We start from the raw sequence: 26655 nt of genomic DNA, 5'->3' as shown, positions 1-26655 counted from the left end.
AAATATTCTCTGTAAAGCACTACGGAATATGTATGTGCTATATAAATTTCTGTTAGGCCAAGCTACAGGATCAGCTCTTGTTTATATACTATGTGTGGCCATGATGTCATTTCACAATAGATCAAATGAGGATGAAGTACCTCATCACTATCTCCTTCTGTTATCTATAATGACGGTACAGAAGATGGCGTTCTGACAACCATGAGGATGAAGTAACTAAAATTCACTTTTTAATTTATATACAAGGAGGACAATATTGAGTCGTAAAAAACAGCTTTATTTCCAGTAATAACAATTAAAAATGTCAAATAAAGATAAAAAATAGATTGGATAATCATAAGTCCTTACAGGTCTCTCACCAGTAATCGGTGCTGCGGTGGGCTAGCTAAATAAGCAAGAAAAGGTCCCGGGCTGGAGAGCTCGGCACCACCGCAGAGTACTTTTCTCCGACCATGTAAAGATATTCACTTTAGTGTCCACACTCCTGAGCATGAAGTCTGTGCTGCATGCTCAGGAGTGTGGACACTAAGAGCCGTATTCAATTAGCGGCGAAAATGGGCGTTTTTTGTCAAAAAAGGTGACATTTACGAAAAAAAAAAGGCAAACAGATGAAATTGGAGAAAAAACAAACTGGAGAAATGTGAGGATTTCTTTCAGAACCCTTTGCCCCCCCCCCCCTAATGATAAATTACCCAAACATTTTTTTGGAAGTTGCGTACTTTGGCGAAAAACGACTACGCAAATTTTGGGTAAAAAAAAAATGTTGAAAATGATAAAGCTATTTTTTTTCGAGGAAATTACTGTTCCATGTACATTGGGTGTACGTTAAAATGGATGCAAGTATATTTTCGTGTCGTAAAAATGCAATTTTAAAAAGTTAAAAAAAACGTTTGCTGCGACCGCGTGCGATGTTTAAAACACTCGACTCATCCATACTGCCCCTGAAAAATCAGACCCAATACGTTAAAACCATTTTCAAAATGTTTATTTTATTTTTTTTACCCAAAAATGTATCATTGGGGGGGGTGTCCAATGGGTTCTGAAAGATATCTCCAAATATTTAGACAAAAATAGGGATTTTGCTAAATTTTTTTTTTTTTTTTTTCTCCTGGTCTGGGATGGAGAATTTTTTTTTTTTCTCCATTTTATTTTTCTTTTCCTCAATTTACCGTTTTTGCAGTTTGTTTTTTTTAAGCAAAAAACATCCATTTGCGCTGATGGCGAAAAAACCTTCAGGTTTTGCCGCTAATTGAATACTGCCCTAAAGTGAATATCTTTACATGGTCGGAGAAAAGTATCCTGCGGTGGTGCCGAGCTCTCCAGCCCGGGACCTTTTCTTGCAATCCGTTTATTTATCTTTATTTATTTTAAATTGTTTAATTGTTATTACTGGAAATAACTCAGTTTGTTTTTATGACTCAAGTTTGTCCTCCATGTATATAAATTAAAAAGTGGATTTTAGTTAGTTTGTCCTCCATGGTGGTTAGAGCGCCACCTTCTGTACCGTCATTATACTAAAGATTTGCATTTTTCGGGAATTGGTGTTTTCCATAGGTACAGGGGAGGCTGCTTTATCCATGTTTATTGCACACATTTAGGTGTACAGTATATCAAGTTTAATTTGTTGCTACTGTTATCCATGCCCGCAGAGCCGCTGTGCCAGCTGAACCTCCCAATGGCCCACAAGCTCATGCTTCATTCCCTGATGGGGATGCAATTCGGAAAGAGTTGAAACGACTGGAGGAGGTATCCAAACAAGCACTTGCAGACAGGTCGGTTGAAATTCTGTTTGTGGGATTCTAATTTGTTGGCGCAGCTATATGAGATATCTGAATCCATATAAAGGATTACTATTACAAAGCTATATTACCGTATGTTATACGAATGTAAGCCTAACATCTTAGCGCAACATTCATTTCTCTAGCATCCAATTAGGGTACTCTGGATACTATGGGGTAGTGCAGAGGCAGGGTTTTAGGCACAAAATTGACTGGCATAAACTGAAGCTTATCCCCCCAAACCCCCCACCCCACCCCCGCCCCGTATGCTCCCATTGGCTTTCAGGGACTTCAGTAGTTTTAAATGACCTCCTAGAGGTGTGTGCTTTTTCTTGGCTGCCCCTTGGCAGTTGTTGTATTTTAACTTAATTTCTCCTTCATCCACTAGGGGACACTGGAGTTCAAGACAGTGGGGTATAGACGGTGGTAGAGCAGAGCCTGGCACTTTAAATAATTCTGAAGTGTGACTGGCTCCTCCCCCTCTATGCCCCATCAGCCCCAGTTTTTAGAATGTGCCCGAGAGAGCCGGTCACATAGGGCTGAGCTCCAGCCCACACTTAGTATTTTTTCTTTTATTTCAACTTTATTTTAATTTCTAGCTTTCACAAAGCATTGAGGACAGGCTGACAGAGTACTGCGTCTGTCAGCCTGCTACATGGAGGCATCAGGAGACCCGCCACCACTAAAAAGAGTGTGTGTCGGAGTCCCAGGCACCCTGGCAGTAGCTCAGGGAGGACACGCCACAGCTTAATATAGAGGCTGTGTCCGTGCTTCCGAATGCCTAGCCGCAGCCCTGATGCCAGCAGTGGTAAGTATAGCTCTGTTCCCCTTATGGGGAACGGAGTTTAATCTGCGGCCCCTCTGCCCCCTCCCAGGCTCAGGTGGTATATACTGTAGTATAACCCCTCCTGGAATCCTGTTATAATGCCGCTAGCGTTATTACAAGGGGCGGAGGTACCGCGCATAGAGCGCGGATACATGTACAGGGAGACTGTTCAGACAGTCTGTAATGTTGCTGCCTAGCAGCATGCCTGATCCCTGCACGATGAGCGCTGTCTTACTTTATAGAGCCTGACAGCGCTCTGTTTGCTGCTCTCACGAGAGCCGAATCCTCCCTCTGCTATATCCCCACGGGGAGGGAGCCTGCCGCGACCCGCTACTCCCATAAGGGAGTCTACATTGCGCAGCAGCGCGGCTGTTCCCTGCCGCGCTGGCGCTTGAAGAAGCACTGGCGCTGGCTTCTGCAGGGGGAGGAGCACAGCCGCCGGAGAGCGATGCTGTTATTCACAGCGCTCTCGGCTGCTGGTTGCGGCGCCGGAGATTGCACCGGCGCTGGCTACAATTGGCCGCATGGCGGGGCTTAGGGAGCTGCTCAGCGCGGCTGTTCCCTGCCGCGCTGGTGCTTGTAGAAGCGCTGGCTTCTGCACACAGCCGCCGGAGAGCGAGGCTGTTATTCACAGCGCTCTCGGCTGCTGGTTGCGGCGCCGGTGCTTGTATGAAGATGCACCGGCGCTGGCTATTACGTTCCCGCTCCCCCACTCGCATTATGCCTGTATACCAGCCATTGTTTGCGCCCCGCCCGCTTATTGATAAGGGGCGGAGTCTAGTCCATGCTGGCGTGCACAGATGCCGCCATTACCTCCAGCGAGTATTCTAAAACAGCATATGCACCTGCCTTAAAAGGAGCCGGGGCTTATTGCCAGCATCTCCTGCATCCTCACTCTGGAGTTCTGTGGGGGGTGCAACCCTTAACAGGGTTGTGGGTTTTATTCCCAGTACGTCCCTAACTGTTTGGAGTTTGTATGTTCTCCCTGTGCTTGCATATGGCCTCTTCCGTTTTTTTTCTTTACTTAAACCTACAGCACCTGGTCTTATTAGGTTTAACGGCACAACTGTGGAGTTTGTAATTTAACCTGCAGTCTTTATATAGATTCTGGCTCTGCCTCATCTCTGTTATATTGCACGTCTGTAGTTCCCCTACGGAACTGGGCAGTGTACTGGTTTAATATTATATTTAAAAGAAAAAAAAAAAAAATGAAGCACAGGGAGGAACATGCCACAGCCTAATATAGAGGTTGTGTCCACGCCACTTTGCCCACCACATATCTATCAGCGCCTACGGCCACACGCCCGATCTCGTCTGATCTTGGACGCTAAGCAGCGCCAGGCCTGGTTAGTACTTGGATGGGAGACCGCCTGGGTATACCAGGTGCGGCAGGCTTATTACATTGAACATCTGGGGCAAATATGCTTGATGTGTAACAGAATAATGCAGTGTGTTTCTTCCATCTTTAGCTGCCAGAGATCACTCTGCCTGTGTATTGTATGCATAGTCGGGCCACTGTTCTGGCTGCTGCCAGAAATTACGGTTATTGCATATCTTTAACTCAAGGTTACAAAAAGGGTGCGTCCCAACCTCAGGCTTATGCCTCACATTGGCTCACCTTAAGAATGAGCCGTACTCTTCTCATGCATATATGTGGCTGCACATATGTTAAATCTCAACAGCCTTCGGTGCTTACCTTAGAAGGTATGCATCTATATGGATTTATATCTTCTTTATTCCCTTCGGCAGCACACACAACACGAAGTAGTAACATATGGCCGTTGTGGTGGTTGGCATTGCTGTCTCACATCACTGAGGTCATCTTTTGATTTCCATCATCTGGAGCCAGAAGGGCACACCTGATAAGGTGAGTACACCGGTAACGGAAGGGTCCCAGGATGGCAATCAGTCTGGGATAGTTCGTTGCTAACATTTCCTGCCCCAACGCCGTAGCAGAATGACAGCCACGCGCGGCACATGAGCAGTCTCCCTGCGTGGAGGTAAGCCACATGTATGTATATACTTGTATTTTAAACTAAACCCGGCGTTAAGACCTGGGGCTCAGTTCCTTCCATGGCTCTAACTATTGCCCATGTTATATTTTTCAAATTATATCGTCACCTACTAATCTTGTATGTAGGTACGCGTAGGCATGTGGGGATTTGTGTATATATATATATATATATATATATATATATATATTTTGCTTCTTATCCTTACCATTAAAGCAGGGGTAGGATATGTTCTTCTCAGTTTTATGTCTGATACCTAGCATATTTAAAGAGGATGCTGCGACGAGAGGCTGGACTCTCCTGATCTGGTAGTTTGTTCTATAACTCCGCTTACACCATCTCTCCCTAGGGATTGGGTGGTGTGTGTGTATATGTATATAATTATGGATATGTGTAGGTATGCCTATACTTCCACAATCATTAAGGTACATATTATTCCACGTCTGGAAAGCTGCCAGGGTTTACCAGAAGCTGTCTGTTATATCCATACATATTATATGGTGGCTCTATAGACTAGAGTCATGTTCTGCAGCTTACATAGGATAGTCACAGGTTCCTACGGCATTGCTTCTAGTATGGACTCTATACATGTCCTGGGGCCTTCCTGTATGTCCACACATGTATATGTACTTACACCCGCCTCGGGTTATAGTCCTGTTTCCATCAGTCTATATCTACGGCGTCCACTTCGGGGGACCTATTAATTACAACTACACTCTAGGGCGCACTTAGTAACCAACTTGTAAGACACTAGGAATGCAGTGTGTGTATATATAGATATAGCATGCTGATCTCCTATTGCGGGATATATATATGTGTGTTTGTGTATATGTATGTAGCGTGCTGATCTCCTGGTGCAGGAGTTTGACAACTGACTTACTATGTCGGTACTAACTCTTCCTTTCAAAGAGTTTGCCTTTTCATGCAGCTATGTTTATGTGTGTGTATGTGTATATATACTGATATATTCCCGTTCCTTGTATGAATTTTCCTAATAATTGGAGAAATCTGTTTTTGGCCCTGACTGGCGTTATCACTACATATATATATCTCTTCTTACTTGGGATAATTAGCGCATTCTATGTCTATGTACAGGTACCTTTCCCAGTATCGATTCTGGTACTTTATATTATTGTCTTGTCGCATATCTCAATAAAATGGGTATCTGATGGTCCCTTGGGTACATTTCCTATCAGTACATAGAGAATCCAGGATCTATTCCATCATGGCTTATTTAGTTAATTTACATGAGGCCTAGGGCCACCCGCCGATATAGGCAGGGTCTGGCCTGGGTTGTATCAGATTGTGGGCGTAATACACACTTCACCATTATAAGTGTTAATGTAAGGATACACTAGCAGACCGTTTTTGGGGTATGTGTAATCTCTATATGGATACATATCCCTAATGGAACAGGCTCAGGTATAGCGTCCTGTTGTACGGCCTTCTTGTCTCCACTAACAATTTGCTAGTTTCTACAGTATTTTCTTCTGCAGCATCTCCAGACTGAAGTCCGTGCTGTAGAGCATTGATCTTTGCCCACTGAGGCTACTCTCTGTACCTGTCGTGGTGGGTTGCTGTGAGATGAATAAGGTCAGTGACATTCTACATAGCGTCCAGAGGGCTTCTGGTCGCTCACAGGTAAGCGGGCTTACCCCACTAATACCTCGGAAGATGCTTCCTATTCATGCATCCTGACATAGCTGTTATTCTATCTTACGCACCCTAGCTGCTGTCCTAGCAGCCTTCAGTTCTTTTAAATCAGTTGGCTGTACACTTTAGAGCTTTCCTGGTGTGTAGGTGCATAGTTGTAACATTGAGATTTGTGACCCTATTCTACTGGAATCTGTTGGGTTTATGGACTGAAGCGCATCTATGGGCTAATGCACATTTTTACTATAAAGTGTGACAGTCTCTATGTTCCATACAGGGGGCCTGGTTTGTTTCCTGTTCAGTATCTGTTGATAAATTCAGCACACTGACAGGTACCTGAATGGTACCTTCATAGTTGTCCTAGTGCTTTAGCCTTGCGGATGGGATACTTCCCCATATTGGTAACTCTCCCTGGGTGGAGGTGGCATCCGTGCTCTTTTTCTGCTAAGGGTATCCTGGGTGTTTTCATACTATGTTCAGGCCAGTAGCTGGTACTGATTACACTCTACCATCATGTAGGAAGTTGTCTGCTGTTTGATAGGAGGGGTGGTACTGCCGTCTGACCCACTGGAAGGAATTGTAGTCTCAATCCTCTCGTATCCGCCTCATGCCCAGTGGGATCGCCACTCGTTGACAACTTCTATGGTCTAAACCTTCCACTGGTTACCAACCCTTTAGTAGTTGGACCTCGAGAATGGTTCAGGGCGACTGTTAGGTCGTGACTCTTGCCTCCTTGTTTGCTTGGTTAGGAGTCTGTGGACGGGTTCAGCTCCGTCTCTGTATATTGGTATCATTATACTTTTATCTATATGATTGATGTCCCGCAGTGCTGGGATTCTGCTGTCTGAGACTGTTGCAGCTTCCTGTAGTTGTCGCTGGTACGGTTTTCTCGAGTTTTGTTCTCATGCTACTGCCATTCTATGGATTCTAGTTGGGATTTTTCTGCTCCCAGCGGTCTTGCTTGGTCTGTTTTTGGCTGAGCTTACGGTGTTCTGATGCTTCTCATCTGCGGCTACTCTCTAGCCGTATTCCATTGAATTTACGCTGTAAGTTGTGGAATGTCTGTGACTGTTCAGCAAGGAGCTCTGATTGTCTCCTGGCTCTACGACATGCCTCCAGTCTTAGGCTGTCCCTGTTTCGGTTGGCCGAAAGGTCGGCAAGTTCTCCGCGCTTCCCACCCGGGAGGTTGGCTTTGGGACGTCCCCACTGTCTTGAACTCCAGTGTCCCCTAGTGGATGAAGGAGAAAACAGGATTTTGGTACTTGCCGATAAATCCCTTTCTCCGATTCCACAGGGGACACTGGACGCCCGCCCAGCGCTGCGTTCCTGCCGTTTTGTTGGGTCCTTATCTAGTTGTGTGACTGCATGTGTTCCCTGCAGTGGGTTCCTCTGTTTTCCTTCAGTCGGTATTGTTCCGTTCTGTGGTCTTCTCCTTACCGTCTCCTCTCGGGCTCAGTTCTTAAAACTGGGGCTGATGGGGCATAGAGGGGGAGGAGCCAGTCACACTTCAGAATTATTTAAAGTGCCAGGCTCTGCTCTACCACCGTCTATACCCCACTGTCTTGAACTCCAGTGTCCCCTGTGGAATCGGAGAAAGGGATTTATCGGTAAGTACCAAAATCCTGTTTTTTTTATTACTTTTGGATAGTCTCCCCACAGTTGGGATGCCTAGTGTAGGGTTGTGGAGTTGATGCGATAAGTACCTCCTGCTGTAGGTATGCCTCTGGTGGACCCCTCCAGTGATTTAGACTCCCCATGGCCAAGAGCAGGGGCAGACTGCACAGCTGAGCTTTGTCTGGATAAACCTCCTTTTCCAGGGGATGGGTGATGCCAATCATAGTGGCTACTCACTTAGGCACAGGAAAGATAGGGTACTGTCCTCTGGGCAAATGCCACCCCTTAATGCTGCTCCCTGCAGGTAGGTACTATCCCCTTGCATGTATAATACTGTGGGTCCAAATCTGTACTGCGAATCTACATAGAAAATTGGGAGGCATGAACGGTGCAACTCAGACGCATGCGTAGATGAATAAACATCGCCTGTTTGCATATATATATTTCTGCATAGTGTATGGCTATGAATCGGGCCATAACTCTACACCCCACAAATGTACACTATCATTAACCTACCAATATGTTTATGGACTGGAAGAGAGAGAAACTGAAACCTCCGTAGCAAGTCCACACAAATATGTGAAGAGCATGCAAACTCCACACCGTTAAAATAAAAAAACCACAACAACCTTCTCTGATCACTGTTTTAATAGAAAACGTGATGTAGTCATAATGTCAACATTAGCAATGTCGGCATCACAATGTAGACAATTATGATGTTGGCATAGTTCAAAAGTCAACATTGAACATGTTGACATGTGAAATATCGATATTCTGCGCAAACCAGAGGGGGGAGGGTTGGGGTTAGGCACTGTGGGTAGGGTTAGGGGTTAAGATTTGTGATATACTCACTGCCGGAAGCACCGCTTTAGAACATATAAAATGGTGGCTGCTCTGATCAACTTAATGGTCTTTCACAGGTGCATGAAAAGGGAGAGGATTAATCTAGACAACCAAAAGCAAAAGACCAGCAATAAGATTTGAATACTACAAGATGAGAGAAATCCATAGATCTTTGTTGCATATATTTGCAAAGATATGTTTAAGCCATCCGGCCATGTCAAGGCGTCTCTGTACCGGTTGTCCCAAACACTACATGATAATAGCACCCACTTTGGGTCATATAATTGCATATTGTTATGCCACATGATAATATCACAGCTGGCCTCTGCCAGAAGTCATCATCAAGCACGCCATACTAGGTATATCACCACTAGCACAACGGGGACATTTTACTGACATTCTAATCATGTCAACATTTCATCAGTGTCAAGATGGCGAATGTTGACTTAGTCAATGTTGATAAGCCAAACATGTTGATATTGGGTCCATGTCGACATGTTTATGTCAACAGTTATGAATGAATGTCGACCACACCACAAAACTTGTTGTAATGTATTTTCTGACAACTACTTTGTTATGCCGATCATCTTATAATGATAAAGTTATGTTTTATTTTATAAGATCCCTGTGTTCTCATGACTTAACTCTATATTGCAAGTAGCTATATGGGTAGTGTTATCACTATTTTTCTGGAATTAATGAATTATTCAAAGCTGGTAAAGGCTGTAACTGAGTGAATACAATGGACCCCATTACAAGCACAATGGATGAGCACTGCAGTGTGTCTGGGTTTTGCACCAATGTCGGATCAGTACACTTCAGAGTCCCTCTGACTGGTGACAAATGCCTCAGTTGACTAGAAGTGCCTAGCCACGCCGGGGGCAGAATAATGTAATTGTCACATTACAGCTCAGCATCCTACAATGTATTTCATTACATTAAACTTGTCCATTTGTTCCCTAAAGTAATGCTCAGTTTATCATCATTTGTACTGATTTATTACATGTAGCACCGTTTGTCTGAATTGGTTTTTACATTGGACAAAGTGCACCTAGGAAAGCACTTCTAAAGTAAAACTACAGGGGGCAAATGGATCCAATCAAAAATATGGCATGAGACCCATCTACTGCAGCTCAGAGCTCTGTGCTTTTGTGTAGTGAGAATGGCTGTGTGCCCTTTGGTAAATCAAGGAATCCTCAGAAATTGTGTTTAATATCTCATTGAATAATCTCACTTTGCAAATCTTGTTGCTCTGGTGCTGGTGTGATCAGGAGAGCTGTGAGGGGTTGGGGTGGGTACAGATTCTCTGCCGCTGTCTAGGAAACATGGTTCAGCCAGGGAAGCAGAGCAACATTCCCCCTGAAGCAAAGCACATTATTACCATTGGACAATATGCTTAGTGAGGAGTAGCCACACCTTCCCCAACTCCCAGTTCTGTCCCATCTGATGTCGTGAGTGTCTACTTCATACACCCTCACTTCACCAAACTCCTCTCATGAGCGGCTGCAAAGATCTGCTGCTCCGCAAGCAGCACCAGCAGAACCTGCAAATCCGTCCAATTTAGCAAATGTTTTGCACACCTGTGCAATTCTGAGCATGCAGCACCCCCACAGGAAATCTTTGCTTTGCAGTTTGCCCATTTTCTTACGCTTCATACAGTACAGTACCTTTAATAATCCATTTATGGACATGGCATAAGTCACTACATTATCTGCCCCACACCCACTAATTAACTCGCTTTCATTAAATGCACTCATTCATGCTTGGCAATACAAAACAAAGGTGTTACAAACTGATACTTGGCAACTTGAGTTTAAGATTTTGCAGTAAATATAAAAATCATCTTTTTAGTAAGTGTTATAAAGTGTCTTACATTGTGTACATAGCATTGTCTTTACTGTGTGTTCTAGACATCGGGGACATGTAGCTGCTGAAAGAGCAAGACAGGTGGAGGAATTCTGGCAGAGGAAGCAAGAAGCAATGCAAAACAAGGCGCGTGCAGAGGGGCACATGGTATGGACTTTGGTTTATGAAAGTGACATTGTGTATTAATGAGAACCTTTTACTTTTGAGAAAATAGTTTTTCTATAGTGTCATGTGCTCTTTGTAAATGAAACTAGAAAAAACAACGCACCCTATATGCAAATGTAGCTACTCTGCTTGAGTGTTGCCTGTCCCGCACATTTATTAGTCCACCCTTCCCGGCGGTTGCCTTATATGTCACTGCTCCCCCTGCCTTGCCAGAAGAACGGCCCGGAAGTGAGGATAGACGATAGAGCAGAATACTGGAACACTCTGAAGTGGAGTTACTGCATTTGCATACATGATCAACAAATGGTGGGAACATAGAAAACCCATTTTTTGTACCCTTACATTTTGCACAAGGCACTGTATAAAAACACATTTTCTGAAGTGTGATAGGTTTTCCTTAGTATAGTTATCATTAATGTTACGGTAGTTTGATTTTCAGACCATTCTACAGAAGTGTATTTCCCAAATTCCCTACATATAATCAATGTCTGTAGGTAAATGGCTAGTCGTTTTCCCAGATTATGAATAGTAAACTCATTTATAATAATTAAAATTGTGTGTGGCAAAATTTTTACTGAAATTCAGACATATAGGGGTCTATTTACTAACCATGGAGAGAGATCAAGTGAACTGAGAAAGTACCAACCAATCAGTTCCTAACTGTCACTTTACAGACTTTGAAAAATTAGTTATAGAGCTGATTGGTTGGTACTTTATCTACATCCACTTTATCTCTCTCCAAGGCTTAGTACATAGACCATTTTATTTTTGTCCACTTTATCTTTTTCCAAGGCCTAGTACGTAGACCCCACAATTTAGTATGTCATCTTGTTGGTCATTCTAGTGTTCCAGTAGCCATGAGCTTGTGTAGGCCAAGGTCCCTGTTCTTTTCACCCTATTAAAACCGTAAAACCTCTTATAAACCAATGATTTGTAGCAGTCTGCAGGTCACATAACTACTTTTGCTTGTGGTAATCTAAGCTGCACATTCACCTACTAACTAACCTGCAGATTTGATATTGAGGTAAGGAAAGAGAGAGGCTGGTGATGGCTATTGCATTGTAGGATGGAAGGTAGAGTGATTTACCTGAGCTTAGCTGATAAGAGTAAGGGGAGAGTTGGTTGTCAAGCCTGTAGGACTCTATTAGGAAGATCATCTTTCTAATGAGATCTGAATCATTATCATAATAGACGGAAGTAATACTGTACATCTATTTAAAGCTAAATCAAACTCATCTGAGCAAAAACTTGGACAGAACTTCCAGGCCCCACCTTCTCTAATGACTCCTGATTAGTATTTATTTTTTGATTAGTCCCAAGTGTCCGTTAATTGTCCAGCCAGCATGAGATGATTTCCGTGGAATCCCGAACATTTTAATCAGCATAACAATTATTGGGCGTTTAATATGTTAACTGATCTGTGAGTGAACAGATCCTCTACTGCTTAACAGGACATGGCCATGATGTTCCTCTATAAAGAAAATCAGACGTTCACAGTCCTGAATGTTTCTGCTGTTTGTCTTGGTGTGTGCTATCCATTCTACCATTGTTTTAGTGTTTTCCATTAACTGTCTGCCCATAACCTATGACATAGCTACAATTACACTGTTATAGTCAACTTACCTTATTTCCCTCACCTTCCTAACCATGCCAGCACTATAGTCTGTGCATGCAGAATGAATACACCAATACCTCAGCAGCAGTCAGAACAAGCCAGTTCTGGTAACAGACAGTTGTATTTTTAAACACCCTGTGATGTAGCCCCAGCCATTCTTACACTTCATACATTAAATGGTGAACAGGACGCTCTGTACAGCCTGGCAGCTACCTATGGAAGCAGGCCAAACTCTACAGGAGGAGGGAAGGCCCAACACACAGAGAAACAGGTAGGCTTCCCGCATGCCTATGCCTCGGCAACCCCTGTGTACCACTTGTCATGATCATATCCTTTTTGTGCATGTTTCCTGTGTATTATTATACATGACATCTAATCAAAAGCTTTAACCTGCTGCTTGGGGGACTGCAGTAATTCCTAGCTGTGCACATGCTAACACAACTAATAGTCTACACATATGTGCTGTATTCTGACCTTGGAAGCTGCTCTTTGCCTTCAGCCATGCAATCTTTCCTAATCCTGCTACTGACTGGTAACGGTCATGTTTAGTTTTGTCTAACCCTTTGCTTGTGAATGATACATGCATCTGTACTAAACGTAATGCACTGCAAATTGTTTCTGCTACATTGTAATAGTAATAATGAAGAAGTGGGTTGTCTCATTAAAATGATACTGTATGTCTCTGCATATAAGTTTCACTTTCTCTAGTATGCTATTACAAAGTCACTTTCATATTATACCAGGGCTTGACAAATTTTTCGAATATCTAGGAGCATTGTACTAGTCCACAAAATGGTCATAGTTGAATGGATACAGTAAAATGGAGGCCCCCTCACTGCTCTGCACATCTCCCCTGCTCCACCCCCACCCCCCCCACCCTCCAGTAATAACGGACCACATTTCATATAAAACAATGGTGCCAGAAAGTACAACAGAACCCCCCTCTCCTCATGGTCACATCACTATCCCTCTGACGCCGCTCTGCAACCCATGGCCATGCATAGACCCTATTACCGGGGACCTCCATGCAACTGGAGATAGGATACGGTAGACAGCCAGGACATACAGGAGGATCAGCGTAGACTGGGACAGACAGCAGGGATCAGAGCAGGCCAGGATGGAGAGGTGTTGTCAGTGCAGGCCGGGATGGACAGAGGCAAAGCAGTCACCGCAGGCGACACTCAGCACATGCACTCCTGTGCTTGATATGAACACCAAAATACTATAGGCACAAATCTCTGCCAGAGCTGATGAGGATCTGCTTCCTCCCTCATTGCAAAATCTAGTAGCCAAGCAGCAAAATCTGGTAGCCATGGCGACCTGGCCCCCCGGATTTGTGGAGCCCTGTATTTTACTAAACTTCTGTCTCCACGGACACCCATCAGATATCGCTAATGTTCCTACTTGAGTAGGTGCAAGTTGTTCTCCACCTAATTCACTTTGGCTAAAATGTGAGCCTGGAAGGAACATAAAATATGTCCTATGAGCATCTACAGCTAGGAACCATCAGTGGGGGCTTTCATGTTACTGCTCGCCTCCGAAGTCCACGATTCCAAAGATGACCGTGGCTAAGGGACCCGTCAACTTCAGTTGACATAAGAGGTACTCACTTGGCTAAAGCACATAACGTGCATGCGGAATGTTTCTGGGTTCCTGTTAGGTTACAATGAAAACATGTTTTTGATTTTATTTCTGTAGATCAACTGTTGCTAATCTTTTAATGTTCCAAAGACTTTATGCATGCCATGTAAATTCAAACCTTTTACATTACATCTTGAGGACTAGATGTGGTCCAGCATTGTCTGTTTATACTTATGTTCCTGTTCTGCTCAACAGCAGAATAGTTAAAAGATAATTGTATGTGTAAAAACATAAAAATGATGTGTGACTTTATATAATAGTTTACTGTATTATTTATTCTAAGGGAGAAATGATTTAATATGCAGTATAGCTAGATCAGAAGTATAGTGTTAGTAGAACAGTGCAGTGTGGCATTTCCATGTCTGACAGAAAGTATTTCACTTATTACGGTGCAGTATATACAGTGATTGTGCAGTGCATAGTCACATATATTATTTATCCTGGTATAATAGGGACAAAGGGGAAGAAGTCTTTCTTTCTTTCTTTCTTTCTTTCTTTCTTTCTTTCTTTCTTTCTTTCTTTCTTTCTTTCTTTCTTTCTTTCTTTCTTTCTTTCTTTCTTTCTTTCTTTCTTTCTTTCTTTCTTTCTTTTCACATGTCATTTTCGCAGGTTTTGGTTTTACACCGTATTCAATTTCAAAGACTCTTCGAAGGTTCGAAAAGTCTTTGAAAAAAGCGGGGATAACTTTTCACCACTGAATAGGTGGCGTAAAAAAGTGCAGAATTGGGGTTTAGGGGTGTAGGCTTAAAAAAAATAGCCTGCACCCCTCGGAATTACATTTTAAAAATAACTGTCAAAAAAAGTTTAAAAAAAAAATAGGGACACCCCAAAATATTAATTTAAAAATTGAGGTGAAAAAAGTGTTTAACAATAGGGAAATAGGTTCAGGGCTATTCTGCAAGTATGCTGCCGGTGTATTCTAGAACAGGCTATTAGCGGTAGGTGCATAGTTGCAGAATTTTTTAAAAATTACTTTAGGGACATAAAAATATGCTAGTACCCATTTTCATGTACCCCAAATTTGATGGGACCACTTAAAAAAACGAAAAAAAATAACTTAAGTGCTCTTCTGCATCACTTCTTCAATGTCGGGAAAAAAACACCTGCTGCGGCTATTTAAATCCCCGACTTTCATTTGCAGGCTAAAACGGGGGTACGCACAGTTATCCCCCATGTGTTTACAGTTTTAGGGGGGTCCTACAATTGATTCCAGGTAAATTTAGTTTTTTTTCGCAGATCCCACTTCGCAGGTTCCTGTTTTCGTAGCTTTTATATTGAATACGGGGATAAAACGGGCGCGCGCCCGATACTTTATCCCTGGAAAATCTCCGATGTGGAGCAAAAGAAACGGATATTCAACATGGGTGCGCCATGTTGAATACCTCTGTTTCTTTTTCTTTCTCTTTCTCTTTCTCCCCCCTCTCCTTCCATTATTAATCGGAAAATAAAATAATCCATCTTGTCTTCTTGGAAGTGATGTACAGTAAGGCCGCCCTACCATGGAGGGAACTTTATGGAGGTGACATGACCGTATTTGCTGTAAGGCACTGCCATTAGAAGAATGTCTTTCCACTGATTTTTACAAGAGCTCTAAAAACAGATATATTTTCCAGCCCTACTCTCAGCAGCATGGGGTTCTTGACTTTTTTCCATACTTGTCTAATGATGGCATATGATGCAAGGATGTTTGTTTTTTTGTGGTGTAGGAATATTTGGCAAGGCTCAGGCAAATCAGGCTCCAGAATTTCAATGAACGGCAGCAAATCAAAGCCAAGCTTCGTGGGGAAAAGGTAAGGTCAATAGAAAATTGTTATTTTAAGCAGTGTACAGATGTGTCCTTGCTCATCTAACCTTGGTACGCCATGCAGTGCGATATGCCTGGCGTGAGTGAGCCATCGGGTCCCATGCAACTCTGCTAGCATTGGGCGTTTATTTTTTTTTGCTGAAGTTGCGTCTAAGTCACAATGTGATGCGACTAGGACGCACCAGCAGACTGCTGATTAATTTGATATGTGACACTTGTGTGCGACTTAGGGAGGTATCCAAATAGCCCAGAATATTAATCGGGCACTAATGGATCCTCAGGGGCTATCTAATTAGCCTTGAAAGCACGGCACATATTCACCTGTCGATGATCGGTAATCGCCACCTTTGCCACCCAAGGAACACTGATACTCTTGGGTAGGGGCAGGCTGTTTTTACCGGTGGCACCGCTAAAAGGGCAGGGCTCTTTTTGCCCCTTTTAATATGGGGCAGGGCCCGTTAAAACAGCCTAGTGAGAATACTACCTATCAATACACTTGATCAAGTAGACAGGCATTATTATCAATGGAATACATATGAAAAATGGTGTTCACTATGTGTGCCAACAGGCAGCTTAGGTCAGATATCTTAAGGAGAAGGTATCTGGCTTCCCCAATAGAATGTGTGGAAATAAAGTAAGGTATTACACCCCAGCGCCTCGTTATAATAAAATAAGATGAATAATACTTATCTTTGATATTGATATTTCCTTTTCTTCAATTTATAGTCTTCAAAAAACAGTGAGAAAAGATATTTTTGGCTCACAACATGGAAAAGAAAAAAAGATACAATCTAGTGCAGATCGTTCTACTTCAATTGCTGTTTTTAACAAACCTAATTGCAACAGATTTACCTAAAGGGAAGTCCCAAGGACCTTGCCTCTAGGAATAATAGGCTTCAATGCAGCACAAATATCATTAACACATTTAATAATTCACATATGTTAAAAAGAACAATCACATTAAAAATAATCCATTTATAAGAAGTATAGCCCTGAAATGTTTGTTGGGCTTCCTTCCTTATAAACAATATGGATACATCATCACAGGTGAAGTTGGCCTCCTACCAGAATCGGGTGAAAAAGATGCATATAATAACTGAAGAGATGTTTCCAACCATGGTCAAACCTCAGCCATCAATCCTCATCAGTCCCACACCGGCTCTGGATAGGTCCTGTGGCCACCCTATGCAGCCAACGCGTTTCTACCTTTCAAGGTCTTTATCAAGGCCTGGAAAGGCAGAAACTCGTTATTTGACAAATGGCAAATGTCTGCTTTGTTGTTATGGTCCAATGCACATTACAACAAAGCACTGTTTGTACATAGCCCATTCTGACTTACCCAGTCACTGACCTTAACTAGTGAACAACTTCTTTGTCTTACCTGTCTGTGCTTAATAAATGTCACCTATTGGGTATTTCTAATTAAACAGGGAGAAGAAGGTGTACCAAACCGCAAAGACATTAATGAGGAAGCTGAACTGAGAAGGAAAAAAATTGAAGCTCTAAAGGTAACCGTAAATTACAATAGCCAATCATTCATAATTATTTTCTAAAATATTTATTATTCTCTAGTAGTGAAGTGCATGGGTTTATTGGCTATAATAATGTGGGACTCAAGAATGGAGCAGTGGAGAATGGCTTAATGGATTTCATCTCAATGTAGCCTTAGGGGCATATCCAATTAGGTGCACGTCCCCCCCCCCCCTCCCCCCAAAAGACTAAGCAATTGGAAGTTTCCAGTTAGCTTATTTCAACCATAATTACGCTCTGTCCTCCTCCTCCGCTTCCCTGACTGAAGTCTTCTACATCCGGTTTCTCCACCGTCTGCGTGAGTGTGACCCGTGTCAGTGTGTGTCTGACTCCCTGCCAGTGTGTTTGTGGGTCTGTCAGGGGTGTCAGTGTCAGTGTGTGTGTCCAGTGTGTATGAGAGCCCCTGTCAGTAGTATGTGTGTGAGATTCTCTGTCAGTAGTATGTGTGTGTGTGTCCTGTGTGTATGAGAGCCCCTGTCAGTAGTATGTGTGTGAGATTCTCTGTCAGTAGTATGTGTGTGTGTGTGTCCTGTGTGTATGAGAGCCCCTGTCAGTAGTATGTGTGAGATACCCCTTGTCAGTAGTATGTGTGCCCCTGTCAGTAGTATGTGTGTGAGATTCTCTGTCAGTAGTATGTGTTTGTGTGTCCTGTGTGTATGAGAGCCCCTGTCAGTAGTATGTGTGAGATACCCCTTGTCAGTAGTATGTGTGTGTGTCCTGTGTGTATGAGAGCCCCTGTCAGCAGTGTGTGTGTCCTGTGTGTATGAGAGCCCCTGTCAGTAGTATGTGTGTGAGATTCTCTGTCAGTAGTATGTGTGTGTGTGTGTGTCCTGTGTGTATGAGAGCCCCTGTCAGTAGTATGTGTGAGATACCCCTTGTCAGTAGTATGTGTGCCCCTGTCAGTAGTATGTGTGTGAGATTCTCTTGTCAGTAGTATGTGTTTGTGTGTCCTGTGTGTATGAGAGCCCCTGTCAGTAGTATGTGTGAGATACCCCTTGTCAGTAGTATGTGTGTGTGTCCTGTGTGTATGAGAGCCCCTGTCAGCAGTGTGTGTGTCCTGTGTGTATGAGAGCCCATGTCAGTAGTATGTGTGAGATACCCCTTGTCAGTAGTATGTGTGTGTCCTGTGTGTATGAGAGCCCCTGTCAGTAGTATGTGTGAGATACCCCCTGTCAATAGTATGTGTGTGTGTGTCCTGTGTGTATGAGAGCCCCTGTCAGTAGTATGTGTGTGAGATTCTCTGTCAGTAGTATGTGTTTGTGTGTCCTGTGTGTATGAGAGCCCCTGTCAGTAGTATGTGTGAGATACCCCTTGTCAGTAGTATGTGTGTGTGTCCTGTGTGTATGAGAGCCCCTGTCAGCAGTGTGTGTGTCCTGTGTGTATGAGAGCCCATGTCAGTAGTATGTGTGTGAGATTCTCTGTCAGTAGTATGTGTGTGTGTGTGTGTCCTGTGTGTGAGAGCCCCTGTCAGTAGTATGTGTGAGATACCCCTTGTCAGTAGTATGTGTGTGTCCAGTGTGTATGAGAGCCCCTGTCAGTAGTATGTGTGTGTGTGTGTGTGTCCTGTGTGTATGAGAGCCCCTGTCAGTAGTATGTGTGAGATACCCCTTGTCAGTAGTATGTGTGTGTCCAGTGTGTATGAGAGCCCCTGTCAGTAGTATGTGTGAGATACCCCTTGTCAGTAGTATGTGTGTGTGTGTGTCCTGTGTGTGAGAGCCCATGTCAGTAGTATGTGTGAGATACCTTGTCAGTAGTATGTGTGTGTCCTGTGTGTATGAGAGCCCCTGTCAGTAGTATGTGTGTGAGATTCTCTGTCAGTAGTATGTGTGTGTGTGTGTGTGTGTGTCCTGTGTGTATGAGAGCCCCTGTCAGTAGTATGTGTGAGATACCCCTTGTCAGTAGTATGTGTGTGTCCAGTGTGTATGAGAGCCCCTGTCAGTAGTATGTGTGTGTGTGTCCTGTGTGTATGAGAGCCCCTGTCAGTAGTATGTGTGTGTGTGTGTGTGTATGAGAGCCCCTGTCAGTAGTATGTGTGTGTGTGTGTGTCCTGTGTGTATGAGAGCCCCTGTCAGTAGTATGTGTGTGTGTATGAGAGCCCCTGACAGTAGTATGTGTGTGTGTGTGTGTCCGAGAGCCCCTGTCAGTAGTATGTGTGTGTGTGTCCTGTGTGTATGAGAGCCCCTGTCAGTAGTGTGTGTGTGTCCTGTGTGTATGAGAGCCCCTGTCAGTAGTATGTGTGTGAGATTCTCTGTCAGTAGTATGTGTGTGTGTGTATGAGAGCCCCTGTCAGTAGTATGTGTGAGATACCCCTTGTCAGTAGTATGTGTGTGTCCAGTGTGTATGAGAGCCCCTGTCAGTAGTATGTGTGTGTGTGTTCTGTGTGTATGAGAGCCCCTGTCAGTAGTATATGTGAGATACCCCTTGTCAGTAGTGTGTGTGTCCTGTGTGTATGAGAGCCCCTGACAGTAGTGTGTGTGTCCTGTGTGTATGAGAGCCCCTGTCAGTAGTATATGTGAGATACCCCTTGTCAGTAGTGTGTGTGTCCTGTGTGTATGAGAGCCCCTGACAGTAGTGTGTGTGTCCTGTGTGTATGAGAGCCCCTGTCAGTAGTATGTGTGAGATACCCCTTGTCAGTAGTATGTGTGTGTGTGTGTCCTGTGTGTATGAGAGCCCCTGTCAGTAGTATGTGTGAGATACCCCTTGTCAGTAGTATGTGTGTGTGTGTCCTGTGTGTATGAGAGCCCCTGTCAGTAGTATGTGTGTGAGATTCTCTGTCAGTAGTATGTGTTTGTGTGTCCTGTGTGTATGAGAGCCCCTTGTCAGTAGTATGTGTGTGTGTCCTGTGTGTATGAGAGCCCCTGTCAGCAGTGTGTGTGTCCTGTGTGTATGAGAGCCCATGTCAGTAGTATGTGTGTGAGATTCTCTGTCAGTAGTATGTGTGTGTGTGTGTGTCCTGTGTGTGAGAGCCCCTGTCAGTAGTATGTGTGAGATACCCCTTGTCAGTAGTATGTGTGTGTCCAGTGTGTATGAGAGCCCCTGTCAGTAGTATGTGTGTGTGTGTGTGTGTGTCCTGTGTGTATGAGAGCCCCTGTCAGTAGTATGTGTGAGATACCCCTTGTCAGTAGTATGTGTGTGTCCAGTGTGTATGAGAGCCCCTGTCAGTAGTATGTGTGTGTGTGTCCTGTGTGTATGAGAGCCCCTGTCAGTAGTATGTGTGTGTGTGTGTGTGTGTGTGTGTGTGTGTGTGTGTGTCCTGTGTGTATGAGAGCCCCTGTCAGTAGTATGTATGTGTGTGTCCTGTGTGTATGAGAGCCCCTGACAGTAGTGTGTGTGTCCTGTGGGTATGAGAGCCCCTGTCAGTAGTATGTGTGTGTGTGTGTGTGTGTGTGTGTGTCCTGTGTGTGATTCTCTGTCAGTAATGTGTGTGTGTGTTAGACCCCCTGTCAGTAGTGTGTGTCCTGTGTGTGTGTGAGGTTCCCTGTCAGTAGTGTGTGCCTTGTGTGTGTGAGACCCTCTGTCAGTAGTGTGTGTGTGTGAGACCCCCTGTCAGTAGTGTGTGTCTTGTGTGTGTGAGACCCCCTGTCAGTAGTGTGTGTCCTGTGTGTGTGTGTGTGTGTGAGACCCCCTGTCAGTAGTGTGTGTCCTGTGTGTGTGTGTGTGTGTGTGAGACCCCCTGTCAGTAGCGTGTGTCCTGTGTGTGTGTGAGACCCCCTGTCAGTAGCGTGTGTCCTGTGTGTGTGTGAGACCCCCTGTCAGTAGCGTGTGTCCTGTGTGTGTGTGAGACCCCTTGTCAGTAGTGTGTGTCCTGTGTGTGTGAGACCCCCTGTCAGTAGTGTGTGTCCTGTGTGTGTGAGACCCCCTGTCAGTAGCGTGTGTCCTGTGTGTGTGTGAGACCCCCTGTCAGTAGTGTGTGTCCTGTGTGTGTGTGAGGTTCCCTGTCAGTAGTGTGTGCCTTGTGTGTGTGAGACCCTCTGTCAGTAGTGTGTATCCTGTGTGTGTGTGAGACCCCCTGTCAGTAGTGTGTATCCTGTGTGTGTGTGAGACCCCCTGTCAGTAGTGTGTATCCTGTGTGTGTGTGAGACCCCCTGTCAGTAGTGTGTGTCTTGTGTGTGTGAGACCCCCTGTCAGTAGCGTGTGTCCTGTGTGTGTGTGAGACCCCCTGTCAGTAGCGTGTGTCCTGTGTGTGTGTGAGACCCCCTGTCAGTACCGTGTGTCCTGTGTGTGTGTGAGACCCCCTGTCAGTACCGTGTGTCCTGTGTGTGTGTGAGACCCCCTGTCAGTATCGTGTGTCCTGTGTGTGTGTGAGACCCCCTGTCAGTACCGTGTGTCCTGTGTGTGTGTGAGACCCCCTGTCAGTAGCGTGTGTCCTGTGTGTGTGTGTGTGAGACCCCCTGTCAGTAGTGTGTGTCCTGTGTGTGTGTGAGACCCCCTGTCAGTAGTGTGTGTCCTGTGTGTGTGAGACCCCCTGTCAGTAGCGTGTGTCCTGTGTGTGTGTGTGAGACCCCCTGTCAGTAGTGTGTGGAGGATGCTGCAGCCGGGAAAAGAGCACCCCGGAACACAAGTGAGTGTGGCCACATACCCCGCACGGGAGCGTGCATGCCTGTGGTAATCCAAAATTAGTTGCAAGGTCTGCGTTATTTTTTGCGGGCAAAACCTCCCAGCCAATTGGATTTGCCCTTTAGTATAACTCCTTAATTAAAACCACTATTCCTCATGACCTATGATTCTTTGTTTCTGAAATTGCATTCTGTGCGTATCACTTTTCCCGTTCAAGCCAATAGTCTTCTGCTTCTCAGGTGCATCTGCTTCTAAAATCTGCAGCTGATGTTCCAGATATACTAGCTCTATATGTGTGACTGCAAATAGAGGGTTTTCACAATCCGGTAATGATTGGTTTAGCGCTGTTTCCTTAATCCATTCTCTTAAACACTTTTGGAATATGTTTTTATTTATTATTTTTTTTCCTACCCATTTTTTTCCCTTTGTTATTAATCAGAAGACAAGCATAGACCAAATGCAATATCTCCAATTTGAATTTGCTTTCCTGCAGGCCCAAGCTAATGCACAAGCTGCTGTTATAAAAGAGGAGCTGGAGCGGAAGAGAAGGGAAGCTGATGAGAGGGAAAAACGGGCCTGGGAGGAACATGTAAGCAGTATTTTGTTTTATAAGCTATTATCGATAATATGGGTCAGTACAGAATCCTTTTGGTATTCATTTGCTTTATACCTAACAGTTTATTCAGACCTACCATCATTTCCATTTTGCTCAGCATTTACATTATAAGTAATGTTAAATTGCATATCACTGTATAGTATCTCTATCTGATGATTTTTTATTTAGCTTATAAATGTATAGACCCAGTTATGAGCTTAGTGGTATGGCCTGTTTGTATAAGTTAATTTATTGCTAACCATGCCAGGTCTCCTATGTAAGGTTCATCTTTAGGCTGTAGTGCTGAATATCATAAGTGTGCTTTACTTTTGAAATCAAATTTTGGCGTTATACCGGCGTTAAGTCGAAGTGAAACAGAAGGAAAACAATCTAACTTCACTCTTTCAACAACTTAAACTATATATGGACAAAGTTGGATCATCAAATGTGAGTTCACAATCTCTTTACTACAAGTTCGAGCTAGCTACATAACCAGGACATTCATCACTGGGCTCCCTGTTTGGTCGATACATAAACCTTGCGCCTCACTTGTTTCTATTTGTGCTGGCTCTCTGGTTTACATAATCATCTCAATGCATATTGTATCTGTGCCAAAATCAGTTTACCTCCCTAATAATGTCATTTAAACTTGGCTATTTTGCCTAGTTTCACATCATCTAGTCTCTACCGGGGTCTATTTTAATACTCAATTTCTGCTCCCACTAAATCTCCACTTTTATTATACTCTATTATAATATATATATATATATATATATATATATATATATATATATATATAGTTGCCCCACAAGTGTTCTGCAGCGCCTTACAAAGTACATAAACAAATAGGTGACCAGCAACTTACAGAACAATACAATATAGTTATGATTGTCTCTTTATTGGTACATTGCGATGTTTAGTAAAGTTCATAGTTTTTCTCGCTGCGCCGAGACCTGATATGTTATGGGAAAATTTTATTTTTCCATCATCTGTATGGAAGTTGTATTACCTTGTTTTTTCCAATAAAAAACAGAATTTAAAAAAAAAATACAAAACAAAAAAAAACAATTCAGGACAAGGACATGGATAATATACAGATCTACATTAGCAACCATAACAGCCACATAAGCAGCCGAGCATAAGCAACCAAGTGTTAGGTGCCCTAGTGGTGAGTAAAAAGTAGATGAAAGTAAAGTAGGGAGAAGCACAAGAGGGTAGAGGGCCCTGCTTGTAAGAGCTTACATTCTAAAGGGAGGGGCAGCCAAACAGGTGTGACACAGATGGGGTTGACTGGGAGGAAGGAGCATGTAGCAGTGAGTTAGGATGACAGCTGGAAGGCTTTGATGAAGTAGTGGGTCTTGAGAGCCCTTTTGAATGATTGTAGAGAGGCTGAGAGACTGATGGGGAGGGGAGAGGTAGAGAGAGTCCAGAGGTGGGGAGCAGTGCGGTGGGAGGAAGTAATCGGTTGGCATAAAAGGCGGTGTGCATTAATTTAACGAAGAGGGCAGACAGGAGAATGAGATCAGAGATGTAAATGGGAGAAGATTGGGTGAGGGATTTGTAAGCGAGCGTGAGAACCTTAAATTGGGTTCTGAAAAGGAAGGGGAGCCAGTGGATGGCTTATAGGAGAGGGAAGGCAGATGTAGAGCGTTTGGAGAGGAAGATGAGCCGAGCAGCAGCATTGAGGACAGACTGGAGAGGAGAGAAATGGGAATTGGGGAGGCCAGATAGGAGGAGGTTACAGTAGTCCAATCTGGAGATGACCAATGAGAGCATGAGGGTTTTAGTAGCATCCTGGGTGAGATAGGGTCTGATCTTGGAAATATTTTTGAGATGGAAATGACAGGACTGCAAGAGGTTCTGGATATGTAGTTTGAAGGAGAGGGGTAACTCCAGGATAACTCCAAGACAGCGCACTTTGGGGCTAGATGAGATAGTTGTGCCACCAATTGATAAAGAAATCATGGGAAGTGAGGTTATGTGGGAGGGTGGGAAGACTATCAGCACTGTCTTAGACATATTAAGTTTAAGAAATTGCTGGGACATCCAGGAAGAGATAGGAGAGAGACAGTTGGAGATACGAGTGAGAAGAGAGGGGGAGATATCAGGGGAGGAAAGGTAGATTTGAGTATCATCAGCATAGAGATGATAATGGCGGTCAAAAGAGCTGATGAGTTCACCTAGAGAGGAAGTATAGAGAGAGAATAGGAGAGGTCCAAGAACAGAACCTTGGGAAACACCTACTGTAAGATGCTGTGGGGGTGGGGGGGAGAGGTGTCATGAGAGGACACAGAGACGGATCGGTCAGAGAGGTAGGAGGACAGCCAGGAGAGAGTAGTGTCACGTAGACCAAGGGAGTGACTGATTTGCAGCAGGAGAGGGTAGTCCACAATGTCGAAAACAGCAGAGAGATCAAGGAGAATGAGCAGAGAGTAGAGGCCTTTATTTGGCAGCAAGGAGGTCGTTGCTGAATTTCCTGAGAGCAGTTTCAGTGGAGTGGATAGAATGGAAGCCAGACTGAAAAGAGTCAAGCAGGGAGTGGGAGGAAAGAAAAGCGGGAAGGCGGTTGTAGACAATACGCTATAGGAGTTTAGAGGCAAAAGGGGGGAGAGAAATGGGTCGGTAGTTAGAGAGAATGTTAGGATCAAGGGTATATTTTTTTTAAGAAGGGGGGAGACAAGGGCATGCTTGAATGCAGAAGGATCAGTGCCTGATGAGAGGGAGAGGTTAAGGAGGTGGGCAAGATGGGAGCAAACAGGAGAGGCTTAGTGGAGGAGGCGGGAGGGGATAGGATCAAGGGGGAGGTGGTAGTGGGGAGAGGACCGGATGAGGGCCGTGACTTTCTCTCCAGATACAGGGGAGAAGGATGATAGAGTTGGTAAAGTGGATGGGGAGTAGTGATCTGTGATAGGAGGAGGTGGAGAGCTGGATATGTTGTCCTGATGTATGGAATCAATTTTAGATGTAAAGTAGGTAGCAAAGTCAAGGGCAGAGAGCAAGGAGGAGGGGAGAAGAGGAGGGGGTGGACAAAGGAGGGAGTTGAAAGTCTTGAAGAGACGCTGTGGATTAGAGGACTGAGAGGAGATGAGGTTCTTGAAATATGACTGTTTAGAGAGGGAAAGGGCAGCACTGTAGGATGAGAGCATAAATTTGAAATGGAAAAAAAAATCTGCTTTAGAGCATGATTTTCTCCACTGTTGCTCGGAGGAGAGAGGGACAGGTTCAAAGAAAGAAGGTATTGGTCAGAAAGAGGGAATGGGGAATTGGAGTAATCAGAAATATTGCAACGGTGAGTGAAGACCAGATCAAGCAAATGTCCATTTACATGGGAGACTGAGGAGGTCCATTGGGAGAGGCCAAATGAAGATGCGAGGGTAAGGATTCTATGGGGTTATCAATTGGAATATTGAAATCACCTAGGCTAGTGGAGGGAAGGTCAGAGGAGAGAAAGTGAGGGAGCCAGGAAGCAAAGTTGTCAAGGAACTTGGAGGGAGGGCTAGGGGGACGGTAAATGACAGCTACTCGGATGTGTACTGGTTGTAAGAGGCGAATAGCATGGACTTCAAATGTAGAGAATGTAAGGAATGGTTCAGAGGGTATGAGTTGGTATGAGAAACCAGGGGATAGAAGGACCCCAACACCACCACCACCATGGTGACCCCCAGGCCGGGTGGTGTCGGAGAAGGTGAGGCCCCCAGAGGAGATACAGTGTGCTCATTGTGGCTCAGACTACAAAATTGCAGTGAGCCTGAAAGAATCCGCCATAGAAGAAATAAGGACATTGAGGCAGATGTGATAAACGACCAATCACTCAGCTCCCAACTGTCATGTAACAGGCTGTTTGATGTTTGAAAAATGACAGTTGGGAGCTGATTGGTCGTTTATCACTTCCCAGAGGTTCATACATCTGCTCCAATGTTAAAGATTACGTAAGTACAGAAAAATATTCCTGTTGACCAGGCAGCTATGAGGGCTTTGGGGGTGATTCAAAGTTGGATGTAAGTGCATTAGTTGTAGCTGCAGTTACTTGTGATGTTCTTGCTGCAAGCACCTTAGTAGCTAATGCTCTTCTTGAGAACATTTCATATTTCCTTGGCTTGGATAATGCCTTCTGAGCATAGGCAGACTTGATTTAGTTTGTAATGCATTATGTCCT

At 44.2% G+C, this 26655-nt stretch overlaps 1 protein-coding gene across 4 annotated transcripts in view; it reads left to right on the top strand.

Annotated features, from left to right (window-relative positions):
• The window catches only part of NEK1 (NIMA related kinase 1), a 154360-nt gene that overhangs the window by 42620 nt on the left and 85085 nt on the right, over positions 1–26655 (top strand). For 3 of the 4 annotated variants that reach the window (XM_088448453.1, XM_088448452.1, XM_088448451.1), the window contains 6 exons: positions 1650–1772; positions 10637–10739; positions 12560–12643; positions 15720–15803; positions 17248–17325; positions 22398–22493. In XM_088448453.1, the coding sequence (XP_088304579.1) occupies positions 1650–1772; positions 10637–10739; positions 12560–12643; positions 15720–15803; positions 17248–17325; positions 22398–22493 (568 nt within the window). The remainder of the gene's footprint in view (positions 1–1649; positions 1773–10636; positions 10740–12559; positions 12644–15719; positions 15804–17247; positions 17326–22397; positions 22494–26655) is intronic. The other variant, XM_088448454.1, reaches the window with a different exon arrangement.

This window comes from Taudactylus pleione, unplaced genomic scaffold (assembly GCF_031769625.1).
Source record: "Taudactylus pleione unplaced genomic scaffold, aTauple2 ptg000021l, whole genome shotgun sequence".
Taxonomy (NCBI): Eukaryota; Metazoa; Chordata; class Amphibia; order Anura; family Myobatrachidae; genus Taudactylus; species Taudactylus pleione.
This window is presented reverse-complemented; position numbering and strand designations above follow the sequence as displayed.